The following is a 13,716-nucleotide window of genomic DNA, read 5'->3' on the forward strand; positions in this document are numbered from 1 at the left end:
GCAATTCTTTAAAGGCCCAAACTTTTGTATCAAAAGCTGTGCATAAGGAAAGCGACAAGAGACACCGTGTGTGACCTGGCAGTATTTTAAATGCCCAATGATCTGGCGCTGAGTTCTCAAACGGATGGCTTTAGAAATTTCGGAAGTGCAGAAAAGCAGCATCTTGGGTCCTGGGTTTCTGCATTCGAGAGGTGCTCCAGCTCGCCGCCCCTGGGGCCCAGGGTGCGCAACCCGCTTCCCCTCCGCTCCCCGCCCAGCCTGGCAGGGTGCCGGTCCTTGGCGCCGCCGCGCGCGCCCATCCCGGGCTGGCTTCAGTCCCCGCCAGGTTGACAGAACCCCGGGCCCGACTCCCAGCCCCCTGCGCGCGGCCGGCCGAGGGCTCCGCAGCCGAGGTCGCCGCCCTCGCCCTTGACGCGCTGCTGTCCCCGCTCTTGCCGCAGACCCGCCGCCCCGGCGTGGGGCGCCAGAGCGGAGGCCGGCGCGGGGACCGCACCTGCGCCTCCTCCCGCCCCTCCCGCGGGGTCCGACTCCCGTTCCCGCTCTGGCCTCAGCCCCGCGCGCGGCGGCGGCGGCGGCGGGGCTCGCGCCCGGGGACCGCGGCGGCTCGCGCCCGCGCTCCGGCCGGGGAGCGCGCGGGCGGGCGGGGGAGGGTGCAGCGAGGCCGAGGCGGCGGCATGGGCGCGGGCAGCGGTGGGGGCTGCGGGCGCCCGGCTCCCCGCCCGGCCCGGCCCGCTCCCGGCGCGCGGCCGCCGCAGGACCCGCGGCCGGCGGGGAGGCCGTCCCCTCAGCCAGCGCAACTTGCCCCAGACCCTCAGTGAGGACGGGCGGCGGCGGCGCGCGCCGGGGCTGGGCGGGAGCGGGGCGAGGTGTGCGGGTGCCGGCGCGATGCCTCCGGCCGGCGGCCCCCGACCGCCGCGCCCCGCCGCGCTACCCCGCAGCCTGTCCCGCCTGCGCGAGTGCCCCGGCCGCTCCCGCATCGTGCTGGCGCTCGGGGCCACGCAGATGGCGCTCGGATGCCTCATCGTGGCCGTCAGCTTCGCCGCACTGGCGCTCACCACCTCGGCCCGCGTTCGCCACTCGTGCCCCTTCTGGGCCGGCTTCTCGGTGAGTGTCTGCGGCCGGTCAGGGACGTGGTTGCGGGCGACGGGCGCTGAGTTCGGGGCGCGAACGCCCAGGGCGGAGCAGCTGCAGCGCGGGATGCAGTTCAAAACTCCGGGCAGAATAACTCTGGGGACCGAGTCGGCGCTCGCGGGGCACCGCGGTTCGTTGCCTTTTGCGCCGGTCCCCGGAGTTACTTTTCTTAGAGGGAACAACCCACACTCGCGCCCTGCGTCAGCCCGCGGCGGTCGGAGAGGCCGCTACCCGGACTCCGTGCGCGGGGCCGGACCCGGCCAGCAAGCGACGGCGCCCGAGGCGGAGCGGGCGGGATCGGAGCCTGCGCGGGGCCGCGTGTCCGCGCGTGGCCCGGGCGTCGGTGCGGGCATAGGGTACCAGAACCTGCCCGCCCCCTGTGGGTATTCGCCGACTTGGCTCTGCGACTTCTTGTTTACTGTGTCCACCGTGTTCTGTGGGCCGCGGCAGGACTGGGCAGGCGGCCGGCAGCGGGCGTTCTGGGTCGGGAAGTGTTTTCTGAACTCAAGATCGCCAGGATGACCGATTTTCAGGCGCTCGCCTCCAAATCAGAGAAGCCGGTGAGAAAGACATTAGGAAACCTCACTGTGAAGAAGTGATTGTCCTCAAGAGTTAATTTTTTGGCATTTCGTAGCATTTCGAGGAAAGTATTTCCCCCCATATTAATAAAGAACGGACATACGGAGATGTGAAAGAGATTTATAAAGAGGTACTTGTTCTGAGAACTCTTGACATCTACAGCTGCATTTGGTTCTCGGTGCTGAAATCCATCATAATGGCTCACATTGTACACTCAGTATGTTTTAACACTCTGTGCAGAAATCCTAAGCAAGCCTTTGTAATTAATGTTTACTCTTCGCTCTTGAGTTTTCAAATTTGAGAAATCTGTCTAGCTTAGCTTTTATTTATTGGTTTGTTTATTTCGTAATTGTCTTTGTTCTCTAAGTTCATTGCCTGGCTTTTACCATCAGATCTGAGCACGATATCCTCTGAACACCCCAATCGATCCAGGTGTGGTTGCTCATCCTAATGGGGTATTAATTTTCAAAGCTTGGAGAGCTGAATGGGAACGACAGAATGTGTGGTAACAGCTCTGAGTGTTCAAATAAGAAAGGATATTGGAGGCAGGCACACCGGAGCCGTGATTCAAAGGCTGCTCTATAATATGCTCTCCACACATCTGTTGCTCAGTTTTTAGCATTATTTAATATGCATTGTTTTCACGTCTGCATAGTGGGCACTGAGGTTTCAGTCTGCTGGAACCAGCCTACAGGTGGCAGACTGGCAAATTAGCTCCACTTCTGGCACCTCCCTCAGGCCCTGCCCCCATAGCCTTAGGTTCCCAAGGGAAAGAGAACTGCCTTGTAATAATAAACCTAAAAGGGAAGACATTAATTTGACACAGCAGAAAATATATTTATGTGAAAAATGCACATTTACTAAATTTTAGTCTTAGGAGTTAAATAAATATGCCAAACTGTTAATTCAGTTTGCAGTTGCAGTATTCTGTTCTTCAACAATGATAACCTATTAGTTCTAACATTCTGTGATTCAGAGTAATTCCAAAAGTTCTGTATGTTCTGGGGACCAAAAATGAATGCAATGTGCTCTACTTACTCTGTCCTACGTCCTTCTCTCACTCTCCCACCCTTCTATTTCTCATGGTCTTCTTCTTTGTCTTCAAACTCAATTTGCCACAAGCACCTTGAAAATTCTTTCATTGGAGTACAGCGTATACTATTTGGCAACTGTTGTCTCCACCCTTTTCAGAAATGGTAGACAAATGGTAGGTTGGGACCGGGTTGCATGTTATAATAGTATGGCTGAGGGTGGCTAACACTGGTACCTTGCCGTACATAATATATGCCTGTTCTTTGAGACTGGATACGGGTGCATCCACCTTGCAAGAATGTTCTTGTATAGAAATGGCAGCTAGGATGGCTGGCCTTACATAAAAATCCACACTGTGGGGCTTAGGAAGGCATTCTAGTTCCTCTGAAGATTCTGAAATGAGGCCTGTGGGCTCTCTAGTAATTTCGAGTTTTGGACCTGCTCTGTGGTTTGTACATAGTGAAGAACCAGTATAAAAACAATTCTTCTCTATTTAAGAAAAAACAAATAGCTAAGACAAACAGCCCACACTGAGTGAGCACCTACTTATGGTGTACCAGACAGGAGCTGAATGTTCTACACATACTGGTAGCCCTGAGGTAGACAGTGCTTCCCGTCTACAAAGGTAGACAGGCGCTCAAGGTCTTGTGTGCTCCCCTCTCCTTGAATTTGGTGGGCCTTAGCCTGTAGTATACAGCAGAGCTGAGTGTCTCAGTGATAGCCCTAAGCCTCAAGAAGTCTCAGCAGCTTCTTTTGAGTAAACTGAAGGGAAGTGGTATTAAGTAACTGCCCAAGGTCACTTAGCTAAGAAGTGACTTTAAACTTAGTTGCTCTGACTTTAGAGGCCACACTCCTAAATAACCGTTACACTAACTGCCAAGGTGAAAGGGTCTCAGAGGGGAGGTCATACTCTATGTTTTAGGAAAGGCATGAAACAAGCCTGGAAAGGTAAAGACAGGAGAAATTCTTGGTGGCATTACATTGGAGAAGCTGAGGAAGTTCAGGGTGGGGAGGGGAGCTTGGCAAGGTTGGACACAGGCAAGGAGGAGGCAGGCCTGGCTGCAGGTCTGTGATGTATGTGGGGCTATGCAGTTTCAGTTACTTGAGGGCCACCTTCCACGGTTTTCCTGTTTTATGCAGTGCCATGAAGTGAATTAGGAGGTGGATCAGTTCCCTTGGGGATGAATGCCCAGCCCATATTGAGAGGCGATGAGCTGTATTAACAGTTTAGAAACCATAAGAGCAGAGCTGGGGGAAGGTCTTGAGTAGTTATCTTTTTTTTTTTGAGACAGAGTCTCACTGTGTTACCCTCAGTAGAGTGCCATGGCATCACAATTCAAAGCAACCTCAAAGTTTTGGGCTTAAGTGTTTCTCTTGCCTCAGCCGCCCAAGTAGCTGGGACTACAGGCACCCATCACAATGTCCAGCTATTTTTTGGTTGTAGTTGTTACTGTTGTTTGGCAGGCCTGGGGCGGATTCAATCCTGTCAGCCTGGGTGTATGTGGCTGGCGCCCTAGCCGCTGAGCTACAGGCGCTGATCCTGAATAGTTATCCTTTAATAAAGTAGGTTTATTATTTCCTTTGAGATTTAATAATGCCCTGAACTCTAGACAAACAAGTACATTATGAATTATCTGAATTGCCAGTTACATATGTTGATAAAAACACGGTCATTGGGAGCTGACTCTGTGCATGTGTTTGTATTTTTTTTCTTTAAAAGCAGCTCCACTGGATAGTTTTTATACTCCGAAAGTAATATATACTTGTTGCAGTAACTAAAAATTAGGAAGTAAACAAAAATCTATAGTTTTCTACCCGCAGGTAACCAGAATTACCAGGGTTGTTTAATGTGGTCCTCCCACACTTTCAGAGGAAATCAAAATATGCTAGAATTTACATGTACATGTGGAAAATGTTTCTTTTTAAAAAAAAATTATAAGAATGGGATTATACCATACACATTGTCTGTAACTTCTTTTTAAACATACAGTGACTATTCCTAGACATGATACTAGTAACTATTATTCTTTCACCTGTTAATTTTAATGGCCGCAGAATAGTCCACAGTGTGAATTGTGGCAGTTTATTCACTTGTGCTCTTGCTGGGAATATTCTGGTTGTGTCAGATCTTTATCTCTACAAACAAGGCTGTTTACCTAGCCTGAGATGCTGTTGCTTGAATTTGAAGATAAATTCCCCCAAGTGGATTGCTTGTTAAAAGGTTTTCAAGTTTGTTAGGTGTTGCTGGATTAACTTTCACAAAAGATCGTAGTCATTCTCACCCACAGAAGTGTTACCTGAGAGTGTCCTTTTCCCTACTGTCTTGTAGCATAGGATGTGAGCAATCTTAAATATTTTAATTAATCTGATGGAAGAAAAAAGTTATTTAATTGTTTCCATTCAATCTGAATTTCTGTGGTTACCTTTGCAAATATTCTCTGTTTGGCTTAATTTTTGTTGTCTTTGCTATATAAAAAATTTTAATAATTTTTTACCTAGTCAGATCTATTAGTTTTCACTTTTACAATTCCTGGATTCTTTTCTTTCAATTGAGAGTGTTGCCATTACAGAGGTCACATAATATGCTCCTCAATTTCCTTTTAATGTTTTAGTTTTTACATTCACATTTTAATTCATCTAGAGTTTGTTTTGCATGTATTGTGAAGGAAGGGTCTAATGTTTTGCTTTCAGACAAAGTTCCCATCTGCATGTGGTTCTGTTTTGGGCTCTCTTCAGTTCTACCGTCTTGTCTAACTTAGAGTCAATAGCACCATGTCTCCATTCCAGCAACTTTATGGAAAGTTTTACTATTTGGTAAGGCATATCCCTTTTTTCTGCTTTTCTTTTTCTTTATTATTATTTTTAATTAAATCATAACTTTGTACATTGATGCATGTATGGGGTTCAGGGTTCTGCTTACATTGAACTAAATAACACATCCATCATAATTATATTCATTTCTTAATAGTTTTGAAATGAACCATTGCATCATGCACATTAGGTGAGGTCCCTCCAAATACCCTCCCTTATCCAGTATCCCCCTCCCCTCTTTTCTTCCCTTCTACTTTCTGGACTATAGTTATGTTTTGTTATTCGTATGAGTGTGTACATGATTATATATTGATTTCATAGTAGTGTTGAGTACATTGGATACTTTTTTTTCCATTCTTGAGATACTTTACTATGAAGAATATGTTCCAGCTCCATCCAGGTGAACATAAAAGATGTGAAGTCTCCATCTTTTTTATGCCTGCATAGTATTCCATGGTGTACATATGCCGCAATTTGTTAATCCATTCATGGGTCGATGGGCACTTGGATTGTTTCCATGTCTTGGCTATTATGAATTGGGCTGCAATAAACATTCTGGTGCAAATGTCTTTGTTGTAAAATAATTTTTGATCATCTGGGTATATACCTACTAGAGGAATTGCAAGATTGAGCCGTAGGTCTACTTTTAGTTCCTTGAGTGTTCTCCAAACTTTTTCCCAAAAAGGTAGTATTAGCTTGCATTCCCACCAGCAGTGTAGAAGCATTCCCTTCTTTCTGCATCCACGCCAACATCTATAGTTTTGGGATTTTGTGATGTGGGCTAATCTTACTAGAATTATATGATATCTCAAAGTGGTTTTGATTTGCATTTCTCTGATGATTAAGGATGATGATCATTTTTTCATGTGTTTGTAGGCCTGTCATCATGAGAGAATTTTCTGTTTAAGTCTCTTGCCCACATAGAAATGGGGTTATTTATTCTTTTCTTATTGATTAGTTTGCATTCTCTGTAGATTCCAGACCTTTGTCGGAAGCATAACCTGCAAAAATCTTCTCCCATTCTAAAGGTTGTCTGTTTGCTTTACTTACTGTGCTCTTGGCTGTGCAAAAGCTTTTTAGTTTGATCAGATCCCAGCAATGTATTTTTGGTGTTGCTTCAATTGCCAGGGGGTCATCCTCCTAAAATACTCTCCCAGGCCAATTTCTTCAAGTGTTTTCCCTGTACTTTCTTCTAGTATTTTTATACTTTCATGTCTTAAGTTTAAATCTTTTATCCAGTGAGAATCAATTTTTGTTAATGGTGAAAGGTGTGGGTCCTGTTTCAAGTCACTAGCCAGTTCATCCAGCACCATTTGTTAAATAGGGAGTCTTTCCCCCTATGAATATTTTTTGATAGGCTTGTTGAAGATCAAATAGCCGTAAGTAGCTGGGTTCATCTCTTGGTTCTCTATTCTGTTCCATAAATTTACTGCTCTGTTTTTGTGCCAGTACCATGCTGTTTTGATCACTATAGATTTATAGTATAGCCTGAAGTCTAGTAATGTGATACCTCCTGATTTGTTCTTATTTCTGAGTAATGTATTTGCTATTTGAGGTTTTTTTCTGACTCCATATAAAATGAAGTACTATTGTTTCAAATTCTTTAAAGTATGACAATGGTGCTTTAATAGGGATTGCATTAAGTCTGTAGATTGCTTTTAACAATGTTGTTCTTCCTAGCCATGAGTATTGTATGTTTTTCCATTTGTTAACATCTTCAGCTATTTCTTTTCTCAGAGTTTCATAGTTTTCTAGGAAGAACAGACACACCACTTTTGGATTGGAATTAGAATTATGGATCTCTTTTGCAAGCACTGAGAGTTTTGTCATATTAAATCTTCCCTTCTTTCACGTCTTTTGTTAGGTAAATTCCCAGATATTTCATCTTCTTTGGCACTATTGTAAAAGGAATAGAGTCTTTGACTATATTTTCAACTTTACTATTGTTGGCATATATAAAAGCTACTGACTTGTAAGTATTGATTTTGTATCCTGAGATGATGCTGTATTCCTTGATCACTTCTAAGAGTTTTGAAGTTGAGTCCCTGGGGTTTTCCAGGGATAGGATCATACCATCAGCGAAGAGTGAGAGTTTGATCTCGTCTGACCCTATTTGGATACCCTTGATCACCTTCTCTTGCCTGATTGTTATGGCTAAGACTTCCTTTACTATGTTGAATAGCAGTGGTGGAGACGGTGGGCATCCTTGCCTCTTTCCTGGTTTGAGTGGAAATGTTTTCAATTTTACTCCATTCAGTATGATATTGGCTGTGGGTTTGTTGTAGATGACCTCTATCAGTTTAAGAAGTGTCCCTTCTGGGCGGCGCCTGTGGCTTAGTCGGTAAGGCACCGGCCCCATATACCACGGGTGGCGGGTTCAAACCCGGCCCCAGCCAAACTGCAACCAAAAAATAGCCGGGCGTTGTGGCAGGCGCCTATAGTCCCAGCTACTTGGGAGGCTGAGGCAAGAGAATCGCTTAAGCCCAGGAGTTGGAGGTTGCTGTGAGCTGTGTGAGGACCCGGCACTCTACCGAGGGCCATAAAGTAAGACTCTGTCTCTACAAAAAAAAAAAAAAAAAAAAAGAAATGTCCCTTCTATGCCAATTTTCTTAAGTGTTCTGATCATGAAAGGATGCTGGATATTATCAAAGGCTTTTTCTGGGTCAATTGAGAGAATCATATGGTCTTTGTTTTTTATTTTATTGATGTGATGTATTATATTTATAGATTTGTGTATGTTGGACCAACCCTGTAACCCTGGAATAAAACCACCTTGCTCATGGTGTATAATTTTTTTTATGTGTTGTTGAATTCTGTTTGCTAAGATCTTATTCAGTGTTTTTGCATCGATACCCCATTAATGATACTGGTCTATAATTTTCTTTCTTTGTTAGATCATTTCCTGATTTGGGGATCAGGGTGATGTTTGCTTCATAGAATGTGTTGGGAAGTATTCCTTCTTTTTCTATGCTTTGAAAAAGGTTGTGTAATGTAGGTACTAGTTCCTCTTGAAAGGTTTGATAGAATTTGGATGTGAAGCCATCTGGTCCCGGACTTTTCTTTTTTTGGGAGATTTTGTACCGTTGATGCTATTTCAGTGATTGCTATAGGTCTATTCAAGATTTCTTTTTTTTTGGCCAGGGCTGGGTTTGAACCCACCACCTCCGGCATATGGGACCAGCGCCCTACTCCTTGAGCCACAGGCGCCACCCCTATTCAAGATTTCTAATTCTTTCTGGTTGAGTCTAGGAAGGTGGCATGCTTCCAGGTATTGGTCTGTTTTTCTGTTTCAAAAGTGCTGTGGCTTTTCTTCCTTGTGAACTTTAAAATAACTGTGTGTGGTTTCTGATAAGACCTCTTAGGATTTGGATTGGAATTACATTACAATTATGGATCTCTTTTGGAAGCACTGAGAGTTTTGTCATATTAAATTTTCCCCTTCAGGAACAAGGTGTATCTCTATTTCTTTGTCCCTTGTTTTGTACCTTTCAGAACATGTTTTCTGGCAGTGCATTTGTCATGGCACAATGGTTTTCCAGTCTCTCCTGATCTCCTAAAAACTAAACTAATCATTTTCATTTTATTTCTTTTCATCCTCTATTTTTATCCTTTCTATGACACCCATTTACTCTTATGCTCCTAATTTAGTCTTCTTTTGTGAAATTCACTTTTTCCAAATTCAGCCATCAAAGAAGCTCAAGAGAGGGCATGGTACACAAAAGTTGGGGGTGGGGGGAGCCCTGAGTCCCAGGACTGGGTGGCTATGGTCAGACCACAGGCAGCAATAGTGCCTGCCCAGAGCAGCAGTGGCCTCAGGGAGTGATGGAAAGACGGTGGGGACCAGCACCACCATGGGTTGCCCACCCCTGAAGTGGAATGGAAGCCTGGATGGGCTTATCTGAGAGAAAGGAAAGTTCTTCTCAGGTTTTGGCAGGTGAGAACAGCCCATGCATGAGGATGTGGGAGAGTCAGTGACAACATGGTGATGGTGACATAAGCCTTGGAAAATTAGAGAAAGGCGCATAGCCCTCCCTTCTAGAAGGACAGAGACTTTCACTGAGCAGAAATGCCTGGAAACCAAATTGAGCAGAAAGGAACACAGACGCCAAGAGAGAGTGGGTTCAGATGGTGAAGGTACAGAGGGGGACCCCATGGAAGGAGATTGCAGAATCTGCTCTGACAGCAAAAGATAGTGTCAGAAGCTGAGAGCACAGCCTTGGGAAGTAAGGCCTTCAAAGTTCCAGAGCTGGAGCAAAGGACCAGAGGCAAGAGATCTTCCTGAACTTTACAAAGGTTCTGGACTTAATGCTGAGAAACAATTAAGTGGATACATGGAGAGTTCCTATTTTGGGCCTTTCACAGAGCAGTAGAGCCCAGGAAAGTTCATCCCATTTAAATAGGGGGAATGAAAAGGGAATGTGGTGCAACCTCACACCAAATTTATTCAGTGAGTATGAACACATGCTGCTGTGGAAAATGAGAGCACACCAGAAATATTAGAAACCAATACATCAATACAAGCTAAAAGAAAACAAAGGTTTTCAAGAGTAGTATAATCAGAAACTTAAAAACCTGTCAAAGATATGACTAGACAACAGGAAAGGAAAACAGATGTTGGGAAAGAATTTGGAAAAAATGAATTTCACAAAAGAAGACTAAATTAGAAGGAACATAGAGCAAAAGTGTGTTATAGAAAGGGCAGAAATAAAAATAGAGGATGAAAAGAAATGAAATAAAAAATAAAGGGATAATGTAAATTAAGAAAAATTAATATAGAAGACAGGAAAAGAGGATCCAATATGTATAATTAGAGCATCCAGTGATAGAAAAATAAAACACTAGAATAAAATAAATAGAACTGTAATGCAAGAAAACTTTTTGAAATAAAAGAAAAACTTGAAAGGATACACTGTATAACTGGGAAGAAAAATCCGTGGAGAATAGTCAACATGTGAGATACATCTCCATAAAGTAATGGATTTTAAAGATAAGGAAAAGATGTGTTTGGGCCTCCAGGTATAAAGTCCTAGCCATTTGTAGGTATTGTGCATTGAAATGATCACAAACTCTGTGCTAGAATTTTAAAAAATAGTTATTGGCCTGGGGAAAGACTTCATGAAGAAGACTGTCATGGCAATTGCAACAACAACAAAAATAAACAAATGGGACTTCATTAAACTGAAAAGCTTCTGTACAGCTAAGGAGACAATAACCAAAGCAAAGAGACAACCTACACAATGGGAAAGGATATTTGCATATTTTCAATCAGACAAAAGCTTGATAACTAGGATCAACTCAAATTAATCCACATGAAAAAAGCCAACAACCCCATAGATCAATGGGCAAGAGACATGAATAGAACCTTCTCTAAAGATGACAGACGAATGACTAACAAACACATGAAAAAATGTTCATCATCTCTATCTATTAGAGAAATGCAAATCAAAACAACCCTGAGATATCATCTAACCCCAGTGAGAATGGCCCACATCATAAAATCTCAAAACTGCAGATGCTGGCGTGGATGTGGAGAGAAGGGAACACTTTTACATTGCTGGTGGGACTGCAAACTAGTACAACCTTTCTGGAAGGAAGGATGGAGAAACCTCAAAGCACTCAAGCTAGACCTCCCATTTGATCCTGCAATCCCATTACTGGGCATCTACCCAGAAGGAAAAAAATCCTTTTATCATAAGGACACTTGTACTAGACTGTTTATTGCAGCTCAATTTACAATCGCCAAAATGTGGAAACAGCCTAAATGCCCACCGACCCAGGAATGGATTAAGAAGCTGTGGTATATGTATACCATGGAATACTATTCAGCTATTAAAAAAAATGGAGACTTTACATCCTTTGTATTAACCTGGATGGAAGTGGAAGACATTATTCTTAGTAAAGCATCACAAGAATGGAGAAGCATGAATCCTATGTACTCAATTTTGATATGAGGACAATTAATGACAATTAAGGTTATGGGGGGGGAAGCAGAAAGAGGGACATAGGGAGGGGTGTGGGGCCTTGGTGTGTGTCACACTTTATGGGGGCAAGACATGATTGCAAGAAGGACTTTGCCTAACAATTGCAATCAGTGTAACCTGGCTTATTGTACCCTCAATGAATCCCCAACAATAAAAAAAAAAAAAAGAAAAAAATATAGTTTCCGACTTAAAAGTTGCAGAACAGAACTAGGAACTCCTGTGTCACTTCATTTAAATTCTCTAATTGTAAGTATTTTATTACATTTGCCCCATAGTTTGTACTTATTTTATACACTTTCTCTTTCTCCGTGAAAAAAATGTATTATCATAAGCCTTTTTTCTTAACCTTTTGGGAGCAAGCTGTAGACCTAATGTCCTAAAAAATGCAATGTATATTTCCCTTAATTAAGGACACTATATAACCAACATAACTTGCTCCATGTTAGGAGATCAACATTGAGGAAAACATTGCCAGCTAATCCATAGACCCCATTACAATTTCACTGACTGTACAACTAGAGTTTCTTTCTTTCTCCTTTTTTTGTGTAGACCTGGCACTCTGGCCCGTGGCCTCACAGCAACCTCCAACTCCTGGGATTAGGCGATTCTCTTGCCTCAGCCTCCCGGGTAGCTGGGACTACAGGCGTCCGCCACAACGCCCAGCTATTTTTTTTGTTATAGTTTGGCTGGGGCCGGGTTCAAACCCGCCACCCTGGGCATATGGGGCCGGCGCCCTACCCACTGAGCCACAGGCGCCGCCCACAACTAGAGTTTCTTTTCCCTCTTTAGCCCAAGGTCCTGCCCAGGAATATGTGTGTGTCTCGTCTCTCTTCACTCTCAGTCTTTTTGTGTGGTTCACGTTTTCTCCCGTTTTAACGAGCACAGGCCTCACATTCTGTAGGATGACTCAGAACCTGGTGGGTCTGTTTTATCTTCCCGGCCAAACTCAGCTCATGCGTTTTTAACAGGCCTGTCCCAGAAATGAGGCTGCGCTCTTCTCTGTGAGTCCCATCAAGAGATGGAGACCTCCACCCATCCCACCAGGGGTGATTCTGACCATGATCACCTGACGTTGCTCTCTGCTGGGTGTTGTCTTTTTAAATTTAAATTAACCATTACCCCTTTGATTATATTTTGCAGGGACTATTCTGAGATTATGCTAATATTCTGTGTGTGGTCAAACCTGTACCTTCAGCTTTCTCCTCAGGGGATGACTGCCACGGAGTCAGCCTCCTTTGTGATGGTTTCCAAATCACTATTCTCTCTTTCCGTCATTCCTTCTACGTTTGTTAGTTGTTACTCGAGTGTAAGAAGAGTTTTCCCTTTCTTTCTCGTTTATGTACACGTGTATCCATTTCAAAGTTTGCAGCAATGTAGACTCGCAGCCACCTATTTTATTTACTGGGTTGTGTATACGATCATTATTTATTTTGATGCTCAAACTGTCCTAATACGTCTGCACTATACACTGTGCATTCCTGACTGGCTGACACATGAAGACGTTCCAGGCTTACCTTGTGCTCCTCCTGGCTCCAGCCCTGAAATCTCTTCTCCGTGAGTCCCCTCAAGAGGCATCGACCTCCACCTATCCCACCAGGAGCCCTGCTGCTTTTTAATGGAGACAGGTATTCAGATGGGGTGGTCACTGCTTGTAGGCCCTTCAGGCATGCTCGCTCGCTCTCTCTCTCTCTCTCTCACACACACACACACACACACACACACACACACATACACATACACACACACACAACACACTCACACACCCCACGCGCAAGCGCACACGCACACACATATACACAATGCACGGGCGCATGCGCACGCACTCAGGCACACATGCTCTCTGGTGTTGATTTTGTTCAGTTCTTCTGTATTCTTGATTATTTTTTAGCTGCTGGTTCCATCTGTTATGCTAAGAAAGGAATACTTAAATTTTTAACTGTAATTCTGGATTTTTATTTTATTTATTTATTTTTTTTATTAAATCATAGCTGTGTACATTGATATGATCATGGGACTTCATTCACTAGCTTCACAGACCGTTTACCAAGTTTCACAGATGCGCTTGTAAGATGCACCGCTGGTGTAATCCCACCAATCCCCTCCCTCTACCCCCCCTCCCCCCTCCCTCCCCTCCCTTTCACCCTTCCCCCTATTCTTAGGTTGTAACTGGGTTATAGCTTTC

General features: G+C 44.3%; 1 protein-coding gene across 2 annotated transcripts in view; it reads left to right on the forward strand.

Moving 5' to 3' along the window:
- The first annotated feature begins 885 nt into the window (after positions 1-885).
- ENTREP2 (endosomal transmembrane epsin interactor 2) overlaps positions 886-13,716 on the forward strand; it is a 454,036-nt gene continuing 441,205 nt past the window's right edge. For both annotated transcript variants that reach the window (XM_053581956.1, XM_053581957.1), the window contains exon 1: positions 886-1,104. In XM_053581956.1, the coding sequence (XP_053437931.1) occupies positions 886-1,104 (219 nt within the window). The remainder of the gene's footprint in view (positions 1,105-13,716) is intronic.

This window comes from Nycticebus coucang, chromosome 2 (genome assembly GCF_027406575.1).
Source record: "Nycticebus coucang isolate mNycCou1 chromosome 2, mNycCou1.pri, whole genome shotgun sequence".
Lineage (NCBI taxonomy): Eukaryota > Metazoa > Chordata > Mammalia > Primates > Lorisidae > Nycticebus > Nycticebus coucang.